The sequence below is a fragment of the Nomascus leucogenys genome, chromosome 5 (assembly GCF_006542625.1).
Source record: "Nomascus leucogenys isolate Asia chromosome 5, Asia_NLE_v1, whole genome shotgun sequence".
Classification (NCBI taxonomy): Eukaryota; Metazoa; Chordata; class Mammalia; order Primates; family Hylobatidae; genus Nomascus; species Nomascus leucogenys.
Genome location: NC_044385.1, coordinates 72,412,891 through 72,435,520, shown reverse-complemented (window position 1 = coordinate 72,435,520; position 22,630 = coordinate 72,412,891). Strand labels below are relative to the sequence as shown.

Here is a 22,630-nt window from a genome sequence, read left to right as displayed (position 1 = left end):
ATGTTGGCTGGGAATGTGGTCATCTAGGAGCTCAAATGGGCCAGAAAGCCCAAAGTGGCCCTCTCAGGTTGCTGGCATTGATGCTGGCTGTCAGATGGGATCTCAGCAAGTTTGTTAACCAGTGCACCCAGTTCTCCTTCATTGGCTTCTTTATGTGGCTTGAATGTCTCATGTCATGGCAATTGGGTACCAAGAGGGAGCATCCTAAGAATGAGCATTCCAGAAAGAAGGAAGCAGAAGTTTCCAGCCCCAGACATCATTTCTGCCACCCTCTAATGGTCAAAGCAGTTAAAAAACCAGCCCAGATTCTAGGGGAGGGAAATAAGCTCTACCTCTTGATGTGAGGAGCAGTCTGTATAGACCGGGAGGGAAGAAATTGTTGACAGCCATCCTTGGAGACCACCACATGGAGGATTGAGAAAAAGCATATTTCTGACTTACATTTTGGGAAGATAGTTCTAAATCATGGGGGATGCAGAAGAATATTTCTTCATGTAATAAATGAGAATTGCTTCTTAATGTGGTATTTTAAGAATTCAAATGCACAAAAGTTATCCCTTATGTTCTTCTTCTCTCCAGATCTGTTACCTAAAGCAATAAAAAATGGCCAGAGGATCAGTGTCCGATGAGGAAATGATGGAGCTCAGAGAAGCTTTTGCCAAAGTTGGTAAGTAGACCTGGTACCCCAAATTGCATCATTCTCTTCTTCACTGAGTAGCTTCAGGGTAGATTCAATGAAATGGGAACATGAGCAAAATTTCAGAGATGACAAGAAACCAGTAGTATTCGTTTAAAGGAGCTGGGAGAACTTATTTTTGAAAGATATACTTCAATAAAATGACTTTCTCTATCAAAACATGGAATATGGACTCTACTCTTACATGGTTTCTTCCTGGAAATGGGTCGTAAGTCTCATCTTTTATATCTTGTCTTCTTTTTTGCTGTTTCCTTGATTTTAATACCATCACACACTTTCTCTTACTCTTTATCACTAAACCTGTGGTTTCCTTAAGAGTTTCTATAAGAGTTCTTTGTGGAAACAGAGGTACCTTATAGAAATTATGACTCTTTTATTGTGGATGTTGAAAGTAATGCTAGTGCCCCTATTCAGTAGCAACAGGCGTCTTGTGAGATTCTGACTCTCCCCTGGGATCATGCCTCAATGCCTGAAGGATAGCCTCTCTCATCCCTTCACCTTCCATCTAGTCTTCCCTCACCTCTCTAAAAGTTGTTGCCTGAATTGTCCTGAAGCTGCAGTATATTGTGTACATTACAGATACTGATGGCAATGGATACATCAGCTTCAATGAGTTGAATGACTTGTTCAAGGCTGCTTGCTTGCCTTTGCCTGGGTATAGAGTAAGAGAAATTACAGAAAACCTGATGGCTACAGGTGATCTGGACCAAGATGGAAGGATCAGCTTTGATGAGTTTATCAAGGTGAGTACCATGCAGAATACAAGGAGACACATTTGAAACTTGGAACTTGAATTCTGTTTTAAAAAATATCCAGAAAGGCATTCCTTACCTCCTTGCTTCAACATTACATATTCTTTCCTTTGTGATTTTCTTGATCACTGCTTGAGTTTCTAAAGATACATTGTATTTTTACAGATTTTCCATGGCCTAAAAAGCACAGATGTTGCCAAGACCTTTAGAAAAGCAATCAATAAGAAGGAAGGGATTTGTGCGATTGGTGGTACTTCAGAGCAGTCTAGCGTTGGCACCCAACACTCCTATTCAGGTACGCTCAACTCCTGGGTGGGAGTAGGATTTCAGGATTACAGATTCTGAACTTGGTATTCAAACCTAAGGGATGTAAACAAAGACAGAAGCAAACACAGCTTTATGGATGACTCCTAATTTTCCTGTGACTAAGTGGGTCAGTTCCGGGTACAGTCCTAGCTCTGGGTAGGGTCCAATACAAAATGATTTGATCAGCATTTAAACAATCATTAAAGGCTGCCCAGATTCCTTTCTAAATCTTATGGACAAAATTAGCTACTCAAGCTTCTATCTTTAAACTTCATGATAATTTTTAACACCTGCTAAGTGATCAAAAAATTATGTTTTCATTGATTTGGAATAAATTTGTATATTTATTCTGAAGGCTGCCATCCAACAGCCATAATGGAAACTTCCAACAGGCCAAACAGTATAGTTATTGCAACATTTCCAAAACTGAATTCTTCAAAATGTTAGTTGATCTTAAAGATAAGCTCATGAGGCCGGGCGCAGTGGCTCATGCGTGTGATCCCAGCACTTTGGGAGGCCAAGGCGGGTGGATCACCTGAGGTCAGGAGTTAAAGACTAGCCTGGGCATCATGGTGAAACCCCATTCTACTGGGTGCAGTGGCGCATGCCTGTAATCCCATCTACTCAGGAAGCTGAGACAAGAGAATCGCTTGAGCCCAGGAGGCAGAGGTTGCAGTGAGCAGAGATTGCACCATTGCGCTCCAGCCTGGTGACAGAACAAGACTCTGTCTCAAAAAAAAAAAAAAAGAAAAAAAAAGATAAGTCATGATTAAATACCATCTATAGTTGCTAAGACAACGTTTGGCCTTTTGTTTTTAAATACAGGAATTTTCAGAACCTTTGCTGGGTCAAATGTGCAATATGAATCTTTAAGGCGGAGATACACTACACAGTGTTTCCCAAACTTTTATGACTCAGGGTATCTCTGAGGGACACTACAGTTTTCAAAAACTGACAGTTTGGGAAACACAGTGCTAGGCTACGAAAACACAACTTGAGTTTTTATTAAAACATCTAAAAATCACCTTCTGGCAGCTTTACTGATAGGAAAAAAAGATTATATCCAAATGATTTTATTTTATAGCAATTTAATTATAATTATTTCAAGAAACTCAGAGGTACAATAAGGATTGTCCACAGTGATCCAACATTTAAACCAGCAGAGCTGAAAGTGGAATCCTGAGTTTTGTCCTGTAAGCATTATACCACATTTGTATTTATATGTGTATATATATATATGTATACATGCACATATAAATAAAATATTTTTTATTATTTATGTATTTATATATAGAAAATAGACATATGTATATATTTGCTTCTAAATGTAAATATATATCTGGATTATGCATATTTATAGAAACAGAGAGATAGTTTTGGCCGGGCTCGGTGGCTCACACCTGCAATCCCAGCACTTTGGGAGGCTGAGGTGGGCAGATCACGAGTCCAGGAGATCGAGATCATCCTGGCTAACACGGTGAAACCCCGTCTCTACTAAAAATACAAAAAATTAGCTGAGTGTCGTGGCGGGCGCCTGTAGTCCCAGCTACAAGGGAGGCTGAGGCAGGAGAATGGCGTGAACCAGTAGGCAGAGCTTGCAGTGAGCCAAGCTCGCACCACTGCACTCCAGCCTGGGTGACAGTGCAAGACTCCATCTCAAAAAAAAAAAAACAAAGAAAAGAAATAAAGAGATAGTTTTTAAATCTGTTTGCTCTATGTTTTATGACTTGGAGTACACAGACTCAATGCCTATTTCCCAACTGATCTGAGATTTTTAAATGTTAATAAATATGAGATAATAAGATAATGGACTGAATGAACTCACATCTCTCTGCTGGGAATGAGAATTTAAGATCCACATGCATAATTTTGTTTATAATAGAGTTTCACTTTGCAAATGAGTCACTTTAATCATTTACTTGCAGAGGAAGAAAAGTATGCCTTTGTCAACTGGATAAACAAAGCCCTGGAAAATGATCCTGATTGTCGGCATGTCATCCCAATGAATCCAAACACAAATGATCTCTTTAATGCTGTTGGAGATGGCATTGTCCTTTGGTAAATAATACTTCTTTCTTGGTTTCCAAAGAATTGCCCGTTTTCTAGACCATCAACAATTAATTGTATTTATCGTAGGCCAACTTTGTTTGGTGCTCAGCTGCACCTAGAAGGCTTTTCTGGACTTTCACTTGGCTGGGTCCAGGACAGCAAACTAAATTCAAAAACAATTTATAATGAGAAATGTAAAATTGCTATTGCTTTAGTGGAGAGGAGGGATACACATTATAGAGATAAACACGGACGGTATAGTAATACCAAGTCAAAAGCATTAGATATCAATGTATTAGATAATTAAGTGGGGGAAATTTATAAAGTACTGATTAAATAATGACTATAGAAGGACATTAAAAAGTTTATCTGATGACAAGTTTAAAGTATAAAATTGGATCAGTCATCAAGTGGAAATGTAGACATTATATAAGCTCAGAAGTACATAGATAGTCTTTTCTATAATGGGGACAATTTTCCTGGTTATATATTTTTGGAATATATGCTGCTTGGCTTCATCTGAGCACGGCTCACCATGAAAGCAGATAGAATTGATAATAGCAGCAGGATGATGGAAGCAGTCCTTAAACTGTAGTCCTTAAAGAAACCTTTGAGTGGTGCACAGAAATCCACAACTCAAACATTAAGGACACTTGGAAAAGGGGGACTGCATCCTACCCACGGGAGGCCTCTAAATACGGTGCTGCTCAATGCAGCATGGTGTCTTTGAAAATACCTCTGTAGCTCTTGCTTCAGCAGGTTCTCTGTCATCACAGGCCATGTTGTAAGTGAGGTGACTTGAGGTGCTCAATATGTGGGGGACTCAGGACTTAAAGGATAACAATGGGTGGGCAAGACATTGAGCTTTCTCCTCTGCTCTGACCAGAGCAATTCTACTTTTGATATTTTATTTATTAGTTTGTCCTGAGAATTCATTTTTAAAAGGTTCAATTGCTATAAAAAAATCAAAATTCTAGCTTTTAGGTTGCCACCCAAGGCACCCCATGGTCTTCCCTCAATCTCCTAGTTTTACCTTCTAAGACCCCTGTGACTCATTGGTACTCAGCCTAGGGCACTGAGAAGGATATAAAAATGTTATCCTATGATTAGCTGAAGATATAAAGTTTGGTCCTGTGTCAAATAGAAATGTAGACAATAATAAGCTCATAATTTTATAGATAGTCTTTTATATAATGGGGACAATTTTCATGGCTAAGAAAATAAAATACTTATGGTAGAATTACTTTGGTTATCCACCCAGAATTTCCTAATGTGCTAAGAAAATCAGGATAATTTTGCAGCTGTTTAGGTGAGAGAATGAAGTGGGGTCCTCATTTCCAACCTCAATATATTAATATGGCTTCAGTAGTAGTCACCTCTCCCGCAGACAGTTTGAGTCCAGTCAAACGGCATAACTGATTTTATATCTAAACATCACAAATTCTGTTGCTATCTTCTTTGATTATGGTATTGCTAGAATTTAAATTCAATGTTACTGGGCTCTGTTATTCAGAAGCCTGCTTTCTTTAATTTAATTGTTTCTCTTTCAGTAAAATGATCAACCTGTCAGTGCCCGACACAATTGATGAAAGAACGATCAACAAAAAGAAGCTCACCCCTTTCACCATTCAGGTATGTCTTCCCACCATTACCGTAATACAAGACTTGTTTGGCATCAATGAGCATCGTAACTGCTGAGTCAGCCTCTTTCAGGGGCTCAGACATCATTCCCAAAACCCAGGCTTTGGGCTGGTGACTTGTCATACTTCAAGGATAAAGGGATACATTTCTGAGCAGCAAGGAAGGGAGACTGGTGGAGTGGTAGCAGCTGGGGCTTTGTATGTTTGTTTTGGCCACTTAGGAATAAAACTCACTTTGGCTAAAGTCTTAACTCAAGCTTTCCTTAGCAATTTATCTTTGATTTGATGCCAAATAAATAGCATTTTAGCTGAAAACATAAGCCTTTCTAAGAAGAGAGGGGGTGAAAAATGGGAAGTACTCTGGCAGCCTTCATAGTAATATTGGCCACAGCCACGAGTATAATAAGTATAACTTGCTTTTATTCCATCGATTTGTTGATTAACTGGAATAGTAACCAGCAGTAAGTGTATTTCTGTGTTGTGTTCCAATATTTTAACATTATTGTAATTCTCTTGCTAAGAAACCATATCTAACTTCTTAAATCATGAACAATACATTATCTCCTGTGTGGATTTAAGCAGTCTTGTGTACTTCAAAAATGGAAATGGTAACCAAATTGAGAACAATGATTAAACACATATGAATGCACTTAATGTTAAGTTTACTCATAATCTTGACCATATGTAGAAACAGTATTTTTCACTCATTATTTGAGCACTAGAACAAGGACCCACTTTTCTTCTGATAGTTCTTTTCCTAATTCGCTGGCAGCCTTTGCTTTGTTTTTAATTTGTCAATTAAAACAATTTCTATACATCTCTGACACTGATATCTCTTCCTTTTTAAACCCAAGAATAGTACATAGAGAGTCTGGACTGAAAACTTCCTTTACTCTATCCCGACTATATGTGAGTTACATTACCTGCACTGTTGTTACTCATAAGAACATAGAATCTATGAGTGTGTGTGTGTATACTCAGGTTCCCTAGTTATTATGGATACTCAACAGATCGACCTAGTAAAAACCACCCCATCTTTTCCAGGAGTTTTAATTGTATCTATTTTTCATTTTCACTTTCCTCTTTTTTTTTTTTTTTGAAATGGAGTTTCACTCTTGTCACCCAGGCTAGAGTGCAATGGTGCAATGTCGGCTCACCGCAACCTCTGCCTCCTGGGTTCAAGAGATTCTCCTGCCTCAGCCTCCTGAGTAGCTGGGATTACAGGCACCCACCACCACACCCAGCTAATTTTTGTATTTTTAGTAGAGATGCGGTTTCACCATGTTGGTCAGGCTGGTCTCAAACTCCTGACCTTAGGTGATCCACCCGCTTTGACCTCTCAAAGTGCTGGGATTACAGGCATGAGCCACCGTGCCAGCCTTTATCATTTTCTTAACACCCAATCTGCAAGTCAAAAAGCTCTTCTGCTACTCTCTTTTATGATCTCGATTTACATCAACAATTGTCTTGTTCATGATGGCCAGTGACAGGACAATGATTTCCTCAAAGGTGCGCCTTTATTTTTGGCCAGTAGAGATGTTGTGTGTGTCAGCTTCATCACAGAGCAAGATGGAAAAATATAGGCCTCATTAGTCTCATGCCAACCAGAATGGGCCTTCAACTTATGGTGCTGGTTTGATTGAATGGACCGCTGCATTAGCTCGGTGTCTGGGTTACTGGATTTTCTCTTCTGGTTATGAGTCACTGTTTTTTCTCAATGTTAAAATGAGTGAAGACCATGACTCTAAACCTGCGACCTTTGCAGAAGAAAAACATTATTGCTGTTGCCATCAGTATTATTTGGCATCTACAAAGTCATAGAACAAAAACTTGCATTCTTTTTCTCCCTCAGGAAAATCTGAACTTGGCTCTGAACTCTGCCTCAGCCATCGGGTGCCATGTGGTCAACATAGGGGCTGAGGACCTGAAGGAGGGGAAGCCTTATCTGGTCCTGGGGCTTCTGTGGCAAGTCATCAAGATTGGGTTGTTTGCTGACATCGAACTCAGCAGAAATGAAGGTAGGAGCAAGCCCCAAAGGTCATTTATGACACACTTTCTAATAACTTATGTGTTGGGGACTGTAGGAGGAAGATGTCAGAAATTCTCAAGTTTTGAAAACTATGCAGTTATATTGATTCCATGGTATTCATGTAACAGATTCTATACACACAGACCAGACTTTTTTAATGACAGAGCAAAAGCTTTTTAAGACCACAGACTAACAATAATGCTTGTTTGGAGCATAGGGCTCAGTCTTGAATGTTTGGCACTGTAACCTCAAGAGGTTTTTTCAGAGCTCACTTTGCCTTTAGATACTTCGTAACAAATAAGAGGACTTTTAACTTGCATTTTGGGAAGCAAGCAACTCACATTCATATACTATAGTGAAGGTACCAGATTAGGAGGAACTAGGTCTATTTCTTATCAAAACTATAGAGGAAGGTATAGGTCAAAGGGTTCAAGGTTGCAATTATATGGGATGAATAAGTGGAGATCTAAACAGCATGAGGGCTATAGTTAATAATATTGTGCTGTATACTGGTAATTTGCCAAGAAAGTAGATTTCAGGTACTCTTCCTACAGAAAAGAGAGAAGGAAGGAAGGAAGGAAGGAAGGAAGAAAGAAAGAAAGGAAGAAAGAAAGAAAGAAAGAAAGAAAGAGAAAGAAAGAAAGGGAGAAAAGAAAGAGAGAGAGAGAGAAAGAAAGAAAGAGAGAGAAGGAAAGAAAGGTAATGATATGAGATGTGGGTATGTTAATTTGCTTGACCAACAGTAACCACCTTACTGTGTATGTGTCTACCAAGATAAGTATACCAAAACATCACGTTATACACCTTAAATCTATACAGGATAGAATAAACATTTTTAAAGACTGTAGAAAATTCCATTTAGGGTTTCAGAGTTCTCAACTAAATATGTAGCTGTCAATCTTATTATGTCTTCTCTCACCATCTTATCTGTATGTAAACAGTGACCAGCCCCATGGCTTAGACAGAGGTAGCCAACCTTGATAAGTGTCATACAAAACACAATGTTATCTTTCAGTTATCAGATACAAATCCTACCAATATGAAATCTGTAGTCAAGTTCTAATCTTTAGTTATACATACTTTTTATTTGTATGTCCAAATCACAATAACGAATGAAAAATCCTGAAATATTATTTAAAAACCAATGTATTAAACATAATATAAAGAAGGAGGGGGAGAGGAAATAGGGATCTTAGAACCTGTGAGAAAGAATATTGATCTTCAAATAATGACCTCAGCTAAATTTAAACCTTCTAGCTGAGCAAAAAAATACTTACTCATCTGGGAAAACGTAGAGGAGAGTTGATTACATTGTTGAGTTGCTATAATTAGGCAGGTAAGCACTTGAAATATAAAACACCTATGGGAATAGACAAGAGAACATTGTTATTATTACAAAATTGATCTCTTAAAAGCAAAAATGTTGTCATACTGTGAAATGTGGTTTGACAGACCTAGCAAAACATCCGAGCCAGTAGCCTTGGTTATTTTTATGGCTCTGCCCAAATGTTCTTAAACATAGCATTGAGATTCACTGTGCTTTGTTTTCTCCATCTGAAAAATGGAGATAATAAATAAGCTCACAATGGCTTACGCCTCTTTTTAGGGAATAATAATAAAATATTTAATCCATGGGAAAGGCTACAAGAACCTTTACCCCAAAGAGGTAACATTGTTATCTTTAGCTTTTTAGCAGAGCTCAATGAAATTTCTAACCAACCCCCCTCCCCCAACATCGCTGCATTTATTTTTCTGTGGTTTTTGTGCTTCTTCAGCTCTGATTGCTCTTTTGAGAGAAGGTGAGAGCCTGGAGGATTTGATGAAACTCTCCCCTGAAGAGCTCTTGCTGAGGTGGGCTAATTACCACCTGGAAAATGCAGGCTGCAACAAAATTGGCAACTTCAGTACTGACATCAAGGTAGGAGGAGCGTTATTTGAACATGACTCTCTGCAGCAGTGAAGGGGAATTTGGGCATTAATAAAGAAAAGACAAAGATTTGGGGCTTCCTGTCTTCAGAAGTTCAAGCGTTAGTCTGGTGCTGTTTTGGAGGTGCTCACTGTCCTTGAGAGCCCATCTGCTGCTCTAGTCCCGGGACATACACAGATCTGCCCAGAGTCCTAGCACAGTGTCTCGATTGGAGTTTCCATATCAGGAAGTAGAGGGACAAAGGTGAGCTAGAGGAAGAGCAAGAGAACAGTCTGCTGTCCAAGTAAAGGGAATATATGTAGGTCTGTAATGTCTCTGGTTTCATAAATGGGAGCAGCAGATGGGAATTCCCTTTAAAAAATTAAATGAAGATGACTCTTCTAGTTATACTAATAATAGCAAACATGGTGTCTGCAACATGCCAGGCACTGTTCTAACTGATTTATATGTGTATTCTCTTATTGAATCCTTACAACAATGCCATGAGGTAAGGGTTATTATCCTCTCATTTTACACATAAAGAGACAAAGAGGTCCATAGGGGAAAGGCTGAGGCAGGAATACACTGTGGTTTTCAAGTATTATGAAAAGTTCCATGTCAAGGTGAAAGAAAACAGCTATTGGCAATGATGACAGATGGATGAAGATAGAAAGTGGTTAAGGAGCAGAAAGGAATGGAAAGCAGTCCCTAGAAGGAAAGAGTAGGAGATGCTGGGTTGCAACACCAGGAAAATACTTCAGTCTCCACTTTCTCAAACATTAGATAACTTTTCCCCAAAGAGAAAGAGTCAGAGGAAAGTTCACATGACTCAACAGGAGTACACCTAGGTTTGTAATTCTTTGAGTAACAGTTTCCCACTGCTATATGACGTGCATTCCGTGGCATTTAGAACTCAGCGTGTGTCAGGCACTGTGCCAGTCAGAGTCAAGCTTCTTGATGGAAAGCCCCCATTTCTTAGGATCTAAGCTAAATCCATCTTTCTAACTACGCATCTTTCATGGGTTATTAACATTCTTCTAGCACCACCAACCGACCTGGGGTTTAACAGGAGCTGGCTGTCATCATCTCCCTTTGTGCTCAACAGTTAAGCTCTGCAATTGTAAAACTTTTCAGCTGAAATTAGGCTGTCGGATCTCAGCTGTAAATTTACCTAATTTCCTGTCATTAAATGGCTGTGTTCTCTAGAACAACCATTTTGTACTTTGGGAAGTGTCTGTATGAGACAGGAGCTGGCCAGATGAGCACTTACTTATACAGTGTTGTGCCTGTTTTCCGGCAGCAGCTGCACGGCAACTGACTCTACGCTGTCATGTGTATGTCTGAGTAGCCAGCAGCCTGGGGAGATGTCTTTAAATCATGTAAAATTGGCAAAGGCGAGGAGAACACCCAGGCTAGAGTGAGTGAGAAAGGTTCATAAGAGTCAGGTGAAATGAGGTTACTCTTAGCCAAACTAGAAAGATGTAACCGGGGGTAGGCAGATGGTATTGGTGCCTAACACCTGCATGTGACTTTCACTGACTTCAAAATAGCTACAGTGAAAAGTCAGAGAAGGGAGGGTAGAAAGAAGAGAGATGAAGATCAGTTTCCCCAGGTGCAACATCAATGGCTCACACTCTCTTGTTCTCCTCTTTCTAATGCCAAAAGTGGTGAGCATACCTCTCCTCTGCCCAGGCCTTACCTACCCTAACCAGTTGTAGAAACAAAATAATAGCTGATTTTTCAATCCTTATGAGAAATTGAGATGCTATGAAATGATTTAAATAAACTACCTGAAAATCTGTATGCTTTCATTGACTAAGAATATATTTATATTTTAAGACTATAATTCTGAGAATTCTTTTTGTCAATAAGCATATTTTCAGAATCTAAGAAAACTTGAGAATTCAATACCTGTATCTAATCTGCTATAACTAAATTGAACCATTTTTCTAGCTTCTAGATAAATATGAAATGCACTTTTCTTAATATTTCTCCTTTTACATAAAGATTGCTTGTTAATGTTTCAATCTTCTGTCTTTGACATCTTTATTTTGCTCTTGCTGATTGTCCATTTAAATGTATTTTTAAACTCTGCTTTAAACTTCTGCTTCCTTTTTCTGTCACTTTTTTTTAATGAAACCTTAGCTGACTGACTTCTACAGCAATATAAAGGTATATATACATTTTCCTGTATACAATTTAATACATGTAAATAAGTTGTTTTTCACCCCTAAAGACAACAGAATAATATCCACTTCTTTAGGGTGCCTTTTGTGTATATCTTGATTATTTTATTGTTATGCTCCTTTTAAAAAGAAAAGCAAATGTGATATGTAAAGAAACAAATAGAACATTCAAATTAGTGAATGTTTCTAGCTTTGTTAATTAAGTTACATTCTGGAATGACAGCTGAATATGAAATAAAACATTTGCTTTTGGGAAATCATTGTTGTGCTAAGTATGTAATTAGCTGTGCTATTTTGAAATTGGAATTTCTTAATTTCTCACAGGACTCAAAAGCTTACTACCACCTGCTTGAGCAGGTGGCTCCAAAAGGAGATGAAGAAGGTGTTCCTGCTGTTGTTATTGACATGTCAGGACTGCGGGTAAGGCCAGGTCCCGGTTGTGTTTGGAGAACATGATGCTGCTTTCATGTTGGCAGTTCTGTTACCTTGTGTCACCCTGACTCTGGAGTTCCATGAGTGGGCATTTCTGCCTAAAGCCCTGTTAAAACTGTAAAACTGTGAGCAGTTTGGGATAATAATTGATGAAAACTGAATCTGGAAATACAACATTAAAGAAAGAAATCAATAGTAATTAAACGCCATCCAGCATGCTAGGCACTTCTATATATGTTCATCATTTAGTAGACTGTATAACCCCACATGGGTCTGAATGTTATAATAAAACTTGTGTTTTGCCGCCACTTTAATATTGATCTTGAGAAGTCACTTTGCCCGTTTGTGTGCCTCATTTAATATCATTGGAGTTAAATCCAATGAGTTCATGTTGAAGTCAACTGATTCCTAATGAGAAGTAGAGTAAAAGTAAATAAGAAGTAAAGCTCATGAAATGCATAATGTGTAGCATTATCTAATAAAGTGTCATATTAAGAAATCATCCTAATTTAAAGTTTTGTTTTCTGAAAATTGGTGGTTTCATGTACTTTAAGGACAGTGGGCCATATTTCAACAAAATTTTAGTATTGAGTCGCTTACAAATGGCTAGAGATTCTCTAGAATTATTTGAGCACAGAGTCGTTCAAAATCTGAAGTCTGCAAAAATAAAATTGATATTATATATTTATCAATAATAATATGTAGGTTAACTGATAAAATTTATTTTATTTGGGTTGCAAGTATACCAACTCAATGTGGAGACAGTGGTTATGCTAATCATATGTTCTTACTGGCAAGTGTAAATATCTTTTGTGAACTGGTTATGGGAATATAAATTAATAAATAAAATTTTTGATAGACAATCTCATGTCATCTGTGCACGCAAATAATAAAAAGGAATCTTAATGGTTCGAAATCATTAAGATAAACTCAAATGATCAGTTTTTGGAATCTACTGCATCTCTTTTGAAACAGGGCAACCAACCATTCATCTGAAATAGTTTGATAATGGAGATGAGAGATCTTTGTTACTTAACCTCTGAGATTCCTTTTACTTGTGACTTTCTGATTTTGGTGCAGGTGCATATAGGCAATAATGTGATGTTATTAAGTGTCTTCCTGAGATAAACACTAATGGTTTCAGTGAGATTCCCATTTCTTTTCACGTTATGCAATCTGCTTTGTGCATGGAGAGCCTTGACCCAGCCCTGAGACATCCTTTTGCATTGCAGGAGAAGGATGACATCCAGAGGGCAGAATGCATGCTGCAGCAGGCGGAGAGGCTGGGCTGCCGGCAGTTTGTCACAGCCACAGATGTTGTCCGAGGGAACCCCAAGTTGAACTTGGCTTTTATTGCCAACCTCTTTAACAGATACCCTGCCCTGCACAAACCAGAGAACCAGGACATTGACTGGGGGGCTCTTGAAGGTAACTGTAAACTGTTTGCTTAAGATGGGGAAAGGCACTCACAATTCTAATTCAATGGCAATTCAAACTCACTTCCTAAGCAAATATAAACTATTGACACGTGCAAACAGGCCATTAATTCTCTGGTATGCAACAAAGAGAATAAATAGATTCATCAAGTCAATTTCAGCCAAGCAGGAATAATCAAATACCATTATATCACGTCCATTAACAAAGGCTTCATCCATTATCAGAATTAAATCTTTTAGGAAAGATAATGCATTTAGTTATTAGATGAAATAAATCCTGAGTTTCGAAAAGATAATTTATATACTTAATGGACTGTGTTGATTCCTAGAGACAAGAAATTGCCACCATTCATTATCAAAAAATGATATTTAATGTATGCTGGGATATGCTTACTGAGTTTTTGGTTTTGTTTTGTTTCTTATGGGAGCCACAGAAAAGTATTTTGAGGCAGAATCCCTAAAAGTTGTATCTTTCAGGTTAATGCTCTAAGATTCAACAAAAAGCGTATAGCTTTAATTAGGTTCTACCAGGTAGAGGTGCGAGGTGCCAGAGATGTTTACTTGACTTTTTTAAAAAAATCATGAACTAGTCCCAATATTGAGACAAAAAGGTCAATTAATATAAAATGAATGTCACCCAAGCAAGGAGATTCAGATTTGAAGTATGAGTTGATCCTTTTCCACAGTGCTTTACTCTCACTAAAAATGCAGCATAATCATGCTCCAACACTCCTGCATTCCTGTCATTTGCTAAATTATGGTCAGGGGGTTGTGTGCATTTTGTTGACTTCCAAGTCTATATATCAAGCCCACTAATCACCCATTTCAGCTGCTTCTAGAATATTCCTGTTTGGGTGCTTGGCTATCATTTGAGGTGCAGCATATGCAAAACAGAATTGATTATTTTCCCTCCTACCCCCAACCATTGCCTTTCCAGCCCACCTCCCATCCCATTTGCCCTCTTTTAGAAATGCTCCATTTCCATTAATCATACCATTTTTTTTCCTTTAGTCACCAAAACTAAAGACCTTGGATCCTACTATATCTTCCTATCCTTCATCCCTACATCCACTAAATCAGCAAATACTAATAATTCTTCCTTTGGAACATTTTCTCAATTGTTATGTTTCTTTTCTGCTCTTTCAAGCTCATTACCTCATACACCAATTATTTTAATGGATCTTGGAGCCTCCATTTATCAAATGCGTGAATGTATCCCACATGCTAATGTCAAACACTCTGCCCTCTGCCGTGTTTAATTCAAATGCATATCGCCTTTCAGTGATTCTGCACACTGCTGCCAGGCACATCCCGGTACTGATTTTATTATATCTCTGCCTTGCTCAAGAATCTATTGCAGTAATTTTACAAAGCCATAATGACTGCGATTGTCTAATATGTCAACTAAAATCTGCTACCTGGTATCCAAAAATCTCCAATTCTGACTCCTTCTTCCAGATAGGCTTGTCTCATTGGGCTGTACAACACAGACCCCTGACCAAACCAGTTCCTGATATTCTTAATAGAGACGTTGCCTGTTGCTTCCTTTGTATGCATATTTATACTATCTTCTACTCCCACCCCTTGCTACCTCCCCAAATCCTCTATTCTTTCGTTTTTCTGATCCAGATTTTGCTAGCTATCCAAGGGCAAGTTCAAATTCCACTCCCTCCAAATTCAGTACATACTGTTCTTTTCCCTGTCTCAACTCAAATAACAAATATATCTACCTCATAAGTGAGTTCTGTAGCTTTTATGATCTCTGTTTGATGCCTAAAAGTCCTGTTTTTTTCCAGCAAGAAGGTAAGCCTTTGAGAGCCAACTGAACAGCTACCCCACACAGGATTCCACACACTACTAATAGATGCTATAGAAATACATGTGGAATTGAAATGGAAAAGGAAAATTAACACAGTATAAGAACCCTCATCCAAATCCAGTAGGGTTTATTTTATTTCTTTCTTTCATTCTACTTTCAGTTTTTATTGCATCCTCTTTAGTTAAACTTTGGTCATAAAAAAGGCATGTTTTCTTTGGTCCCAAAAGATAACCTGTCTTCATTCATCTAGGTGAGACGAGAGAAGAGCGGACATTTAGGAACTGGATGAACTCCCTGGGCGTAAACCCTCGAGTCAATCATTTGTACAGGTAGGAATATTTGGGAACTCATTCTAATGTAAGATAGAGACCTCAAAAGAGCCATAGGATTCCAAATACCACTATGGTGTGCATTCTCTTCACAAAATGTGCATACCTTGATGGAAGGGGAAAAAGTGCCAGGTTGAGCTTCAGATGTTGGATATGCAGCTGAAAAACTCACCTGCATATATCAGTCTCACTGTGTGCTCAATACATAAATCATACCTCAACAAAATGAAACATTTACTGTATGTCATAAGTGATCTTACGTATAACCTGCTCACAAGCAAGCAGAACAACAGATGTTAAGTTTGTGGTGAAGTGTCTCCTGTGCCACTTGTTAAAGCCATTTTTGTGTGTTTTTTTTTTATTTTTTATTTTTTATTCTTTTTTGAGATGGAGTCTCGCTCTGTCACCCAGGCTAGAGTGCAGCGGCGCGATCTCGGCTCACTGCAAGCCTGCCTCTCGGGTTCACGCCATTCTCTTGCCTCAGCCTCCCGAGTAGCTTGGACTACAGGCACCCGCCACCACGCCCGGCTAATTTTTAGTAGAGATGGGTTTCACCATGTTGGCCAGGATGGTCTCAATCTCTTGACCTTGTGATCCACCCGCCTCAGCCTCCCAAAGTGCTGGGATTACAGGCATGAGCCACCGCGCCCGGCCTAAATATTTATTTTACGTTTATTTAGTTTTACAATTTTTAAACCTTTAGGTACAGGGGTACATGTGCAGGTTTGTTATATAGGTGAATTGCATGTTGCAGGGGTTTGGTGTACAGATTATTTCATCACCATAGTACTCTTTCTTTTCCTGAGGCAGCATATGTTGGATGGAAGGGCATAGCTGGTCACACCTGGAAAGAGTGAGTCCCCCAGTCTCTCTGAGTCATGGTTTCTTCACCTCTATAGATGGAGCTACGACTACCAAGTGTGCAGGGTTGTTGTGAATATTCTTTGAACTAACATGTAAGAAAGTGTCTGGCCCATTGTAGGCCCTGAATAAATGTTGGATATCTGAGAATCCTTTTGTGTTTGTTTTGTTCAGTGACTTATCAGATGCCCTGGTCATCTTCCAGCTCTATGAAAAGATTAAAGTTCCTGTTGACTGGAACAGAGTAAACAAACCGCCATACCCCAAACTGGGAGGCAATATGAAGAAGGTAAACAGTGATGGTTCTGATGTTCCAGCAGGCAGGCAAAGTCATAGCCTGCAAGAGCACTCTAAATACTTTATAAGGCAGCCAAACTTAGACAAGTAATGTTTTTCCAGAAATTGAATTCTAGTACAGTAATCAGAAACCTGAATAGCTTTATTAAAGTGTGTCCATTATTTCAGTCGATTACTTATTTATAATTCCATGTTGGATGTCTTCAAACATTATCATGCAAAAATTCTAATTAAGATAATTAGAGCAAGCAGAGAGCCACAGGGATTTTTCCCTCAGCAGGATCTTTATTCTAATTTCTAAAGAATTGGAGCTTTGTACTGACAGCTTGACTTGTTCAAATAGTTTGTCGACTGTCAACACAGTGGGAACATTGATTTGAAACAACAGGGTTGACACAGCCATTTCTCAGCATTTCTTACTGCTGTGACTGTTAATGATCCATGCGTAGCTACAGGAATATCTGTTCACATGACCATTTGCTATGTGTGCAGAGGATGGAGACTCCAAATTTTCCATGTCCATCTCCATGGATTCACCTATTTTAGAAATATTGCATGTAGGTAATTAAGGATGGCTCTCCATGTATGCAGTGTGATATAGCTGTGAACATATTCATAATAATGAATTCATTTCAATTTGCCACATTATGAATATTTTTTATGAAAGTAAAGGGTTTCTAGGGAAAGATGGAAAATTCTTTAATTTTGAATCCTAGAATTGCAGAACCGGTTGAGACTTGAGAGGTCATTCGGTCTTACCATATTTATTTCATTTTTTATCTTTATTTTTATTATTTATCTGGTATTTATCATAATCAAGATGACATTAAATCGTTTTCCTTTCTGCTCATTCAGCTTGAGAATTGTAACTACGCAGTAGAATTGGGGAAGAATCAAGCGAAGTTCTCCCTGGTTGGCATCGGTGGACAAGATCTCAATGAAGGAAACCGCACTCTCACATTGGCCTTGATTTGGCAGCTAATGAGAAGGTAGCATAGCTTATGGAACTGGCTTTTTCTTGAATACATTATTTACCTAGAAAAATATTAGCAAATTTTTCGCAGTATGAGTTAATTCAGTAAAAGTATGTTTTAAGCTAAGCTTCATAACCAGAGAAGCACTTTTTACCTTTCTGCTTTTTTTTTTTCAGTTCTGTCAGTTTTTGTTTCAAGTATCGTGAAACTCTGTTACTAGGTTCATAAACAGTTTAGATTGTTGTTTCATTCTGATTTACTCATCCCTTTGTCCTTATGAAGTAGTCTTCTTTATGCCTACTAATATTCTTTTCTCCGAAATCTATTTTTTCTGACATTAATAGATAATAGCTACTATTGCTTCTATAGGCTTCCTATTGATTAGTGATTAGCATGGCCTATCTTTTTACCATCCTTTTACTTCAATTGATCTGTGTAAATAACAATTACTTTTAAAGGGACTTTTTAAATAAAGGGGAAATTATGCTATATTTATCTACATATTTACTATTTCTAGTGCTCTTCCTACTATTTTATAGATCAAGATTTCCATTTGGTATCATTTTCTGTCTACCTAAAATATTTCTAATAGCACAAGTCTGCTGGTGATAAATGATTTCAGCTTCTATATGTCTGAAAATGCCTATTTCATTTTCAAAAGATGTTTTTCTCTGAGTGCAGAATTCTAAGTTGATAGTTTTTTCTTTCCTTACTTTAAAGATAGTTTCACTGTCTTCTGGCCCACACTGTTTCCAAGGGGAAATCTATTGTCATTCTTATCTTTGTTTCCTCATATGTAGTATTTCTTTTCTGGCTTATTTTAAAATTTCTCTTTATTACAGGTTTTAGGTAATTTTATTATGATGTACATTGTTTTCTTTTTTTATTTTTTTTTTTGAGACAAAGTCTTGCTCTGTTGCCCAGGCTGGAGTGCAGTAGTGCGATCTCGGCTCACTGCAATCTCCACCTCCTGGGTTCAAGTGATTCTCCTGCCTCAGCCTCCTGAGTAGCTGAGACTACAGGTCCATGCCACCATGCCCAGCTAATTTTTGTATTTTTAGTAGAGACAGGGTTTCACCACATTGGACAGGCTGGTCTCGAACTCCTGACCTAATGATCCGCCCGCCTTGGCCTCCCAAAATGCTGGGATTACAGGCATGAGCCACCGTGCCCAGCCCCATTGTTGTTTCTTATGCTTGAGGTTTGTTGAACTTATAGGATCTATGGGTTTATACTTTCCATCAAATTTGGAAAACTTAACTTTCATCTCTTCAAACATATCTTCTGTACCCACCAGCCCTGGTTCTGGGGGATTCCAAGTGCATGTATATTTGATCTTTCAAAGTTGTCCCTAAGCTCACTGATGCTTTATTTATTTTCTCTATGTTTCATTTTGGATAACTTGTATTGCTATGTTTTCAAGTTCACTAATCTCTTTTTTTTTTTTTTCATGTCTAATGTTCTATTAACTCCATCCAGTGTACATGTTTTTTAACCTGGACATTATAGTTTCCATGTATAGAAATTTTGAGTCATTTTTATATCTCCCATATCTGTCCTTTCCTTTACCTTCTTGAACATACAGAAAATAATTACAGTAACTTATTTTGGGATCTGTTTCTACTAATTTATTTTTACCTTCATTATGAGTCATATTTTTTGGCTTCTTTGCATGCTGCTAATTTTTTAATTATATGTCAGATATCATGAATTTGACCTTGCTGTGTACTGGATATTTCTGTATTCCTTTAAATATTCTTAAATTTAATCCTGGGATAGACTTAAGTTACTTAAATACAGTTTGATCCATTTGAGGCTTACTTTTAAGCTTAATTAATCTAGAGCTCATTTTGCTTGTTAGTAATGAGAAAATGGTCTTCTGAGTACTTTGCCTGATGCTCGTGTATTATGAAATTTTTCCACTCCAGCCGGTGGGAACAAATTATTTCCAGCCTTGTGTGAGCCTCAAGGATTGCTCTCCTGGCTCATTTCTGGTGGGTTTTTCCCCGCAGCCTCTAGTAGTTTCTTCACACATGTGCACTGAGTGGTTCTCAGCTGAAGACTGAGGGAAACCCTCTGAAGTCCGCTGAAGCTTGCTTTCTGAATGACTCTCTTCTCTCTATACAGTTCTCACCGCTCTGATAGTCTTCCCCCTAAATTCTAGGCACCTGGGCTTCCTTCATTTCTCATCCCTGTTTCCTCCACTCAAGAGGATGGCCATGCTCTGTTTGGGTTTTCTCCTCCTGTGTTGCAGCTTGGAAACTTTTTCCATGCTGGAAAATCTTAAGGCTCACTTTGTTTTCTTCTTTTCAGGGGCCACTGTCCTGTGCTTCCTATTGCCTGATGTCTGAACAACATTGTTTCATATGTTTTTCACTGTATTATAGGTGTTTAAATGTGGTCCCTGTTATTCCATCATGGCCAGAAACAGAAGTTCCTTTCATAGAAAACTTTAGATACGTTTTGGAACTGAATATAAACTTAACTAATGTGAGAAGTATAGAGTGATATTAGTTAAACAAAAATAGATTATGAGAAGATATGCAAATAGAAAATAAATTATAAGAAAAAGAAACAATTTTGGTACAAAATCATAAGCTTGGGGAGACTTTTAGACAGGAATTCTGTAAGTAATAATTTACTTGTAAATGCTTCAGTCTTTCCCCTTAGACTAATAGCTCTGACAAGGCAAGAATCTTACCTCCCCTCATTAGAGCCTATGTTAGTGTGACTTAATTCATTTTCCTACCTGGAAGGAAGCCCCAGAAACTGCACGTCACATTACATTCTGTCTGGCAAGATAATGGCAAAGACAAGGTTCATGGTGTGCCTAGGCGCTGTGGCTTTAGTTCCAAGCCACTTTCTGCAGATCCTAATAATGGCCGGCTCTGGATGTAATTGTGTCAGTATTTCCAGATAAGGTAGGATAATCAGAAGTGATCATAAAAGATTTCACTCCCTGATTCACATTTGCTTTACTAAGTATAGAGCTCCATTACCCATTTCCAAACTGGGGTCTCTTTAATGATGGAGGCAGATGTCATAAGGCTCCCCTGGTGCAGAAAACTCTAGAGCTAAAGAAACTCCAACTGTATCTTTTAGTTTACTGCATGTATCCAGAACATCATTGAAAACTTCTTAGGGCTGTTCTCACCAGTGTATTTCCAGATGCTATTTCCAAGCTATCTTTATTATCTTCCACAAGTTTTAAATTTTTAACAGATTAGCAATTCATACTGATTGCTTTAAAAACCAAAGCAAAAGTCCTTTTAGTTGCAACAGTTAAACTGACTCATGGGTTTCAATATTAAATAATATTTAATATATGCTATTTTAATGACTAAAAAGCTCAAGCCAGGGGGTGCGGTGGCTCATACTGTAATTCCAGTACTTTGAGAGGCCGAGGCAGGTGGATCACCTAAGGTCAGGAGTTTGAGACCAGCCTGGCCAACATGGTGAAACCCCATCTCTACTAAAAATACAAAAATCAGCCAGGTATGCTGGTGCGTGCCTGTAGTCCCAGGTACTCAGGAGGCTGAGGCAGAAGAATCGCTTGAACCTGGGAGGCAGAGGTTGCAGTGAGCCAAGATCATGCCACTGCACTCCAGCCTGGGTGACGGAGTGAGACTCTGTCTCAAAACAAACAAACAAACAAAAAACTCAGGTCAACTCTATTCTATGTTAAATTTCATAATATCTGAAAAACATCTTGCACTATGATCTTTGGACATTTTATAAAAATGTGGCTCAAAGCCCTATTTAATGGCTGGCACATCCACAACAAGGCCCACTCTGCTGTTGCTGTCTCCACCTGGTTAAAAAGTCGTATTTCTCATGAGTGTTTACTACACAAGAATTGTGCATTTAAGAAAGTAGACAGAGAAATATATTACTGCAGAAGGAAAAGTAATGACTGATAATTATATAAATGGCACCGGAAGGGATTTTTTTCACTGCATGCCATATATTAAAAGATCTATTAAATTTACAGCCAGTTCTAGCTGGAATTTATTTCATTGAATTGTGCTGATGTGCTAATTTGGTCATTTATCTGGACAATAAATGGCTTGTCATTTTTTCCTATGAGCGCAAATAAGAGATATGTACTTAAACTTCCCTATCCCCTTCAGTAGCTTGGAAATCATTCTCAGGGTGGACAGTTGGCAAACAGTGTATGCATAAACTTGCAGATAAAACCCTTGAAGCAAGCAGGCTGCCAGCACATGGCAATGATAGCTCTACTAAAGCAAATGAACAAAGAATCTGAAGCGGACAAATAGGAAACTCTCCCCAGGTCAAACAGGCTGTGGATGGTGAAGTCAGGATGGGTCCTTGAAAAACAAAACACCAAGGTTTGTTCCTCTGTGCCAAATAGTAAATAAATAAAACAAGTGTTGGAAGGCAGAAAAGTAAGCAGGTAGTAATCACATCCCTCTAGTGCCTCACATCCAAACCTCATCAACTCTGTTGTTGAAGGAGGAACTGGCTAAAGCTGGAGCTCATAATGCTGTTTCATTTTGACAAAGAGCTTTTCAGCACAGCACATTTTACAAACAGTGGTAATACTGAGATCTTGTCTGGAAGGCTCCATTTAATAGCACAATCGTCCCAAAGCAGGTTTGATAATATGCAGTAATTATCTCAAAAGGAAAAATCTAGAAAGACACAGGCCAAATTAGTTTTTGTTTTACATTTCAAATCTGTATTTAGATGAGCAATTGCTTAGTGTACTATCTAGAATGGAGGCTCCAGCCTAATTTTTTTTTTTTTTTTGAGACAGAGTTTTGCTCTTGTTGCCCAGGCTGGAGTGCAGTGGTGCGATCTCAGCTCACCACAACCTCCACCCCCCAGGTTCAAGCGATTCTCCTGCCTCAGCCTCCCACCAAATAGCTGGGATTACAGGCTTGTGCCACCACA

General features: G+C 38.4%; 1 protein-coding gene across 1 annotated transcript in view; it reads left to right on the top strand.

Annotated features, from left to right (window-relative positions):
* Nucleotides 1-22,630, top strand: part of LCP1 (lymphocyte cytosolic protein 1) — a 66,997-nt gene that overhangs the window by 32,955 nt on the left and 11,412 nt on the right. Inside the window, exons 4-15 of the mRNA XM_030813368.1 lie at nt 580-667; nt 1,277-1,440; nt 1,615-1,744; nt 3,681-3,813; nt 5,355-5,436; nt 7,297-7,462; nt 9,249-9,391; nt 11,890-11,985; nt 13,230-13,425; nt 15,503-15,581; nt 16,617-16,731; nt 17,595-17,728. Of these exons, the coding sequence (XP_030669228.1) occupies nt 604-667; nt 1,277-1,440; nt 1,615-1,744; nt 3,681-3,813; nt 5,355-5,436; nt 7,297-7,462; nt 9,249-9,391; nt 11,890-11,985; nt 13,230-13,425; nt 15,503-15,581; nt 16,617-16,731; nt 17,595-17,728 (1,502 nt within the window). The 5' untranslated portion in view covers nt 580-603. The remainder of the gene's footprint in view (nt 1-579; nt 668-1,276; nt 1,441-1,614; nt 1,745-3,680; nt 3,814-5,354; nt 5,437-7,296; nt 7,463-9,248; nt 9,392-11,889; nt 11,986-13,229; nt 13,426-15,502; nt 15,582-16,616; nt 16,732-17,594; nt 17,729-22,630) is intronic.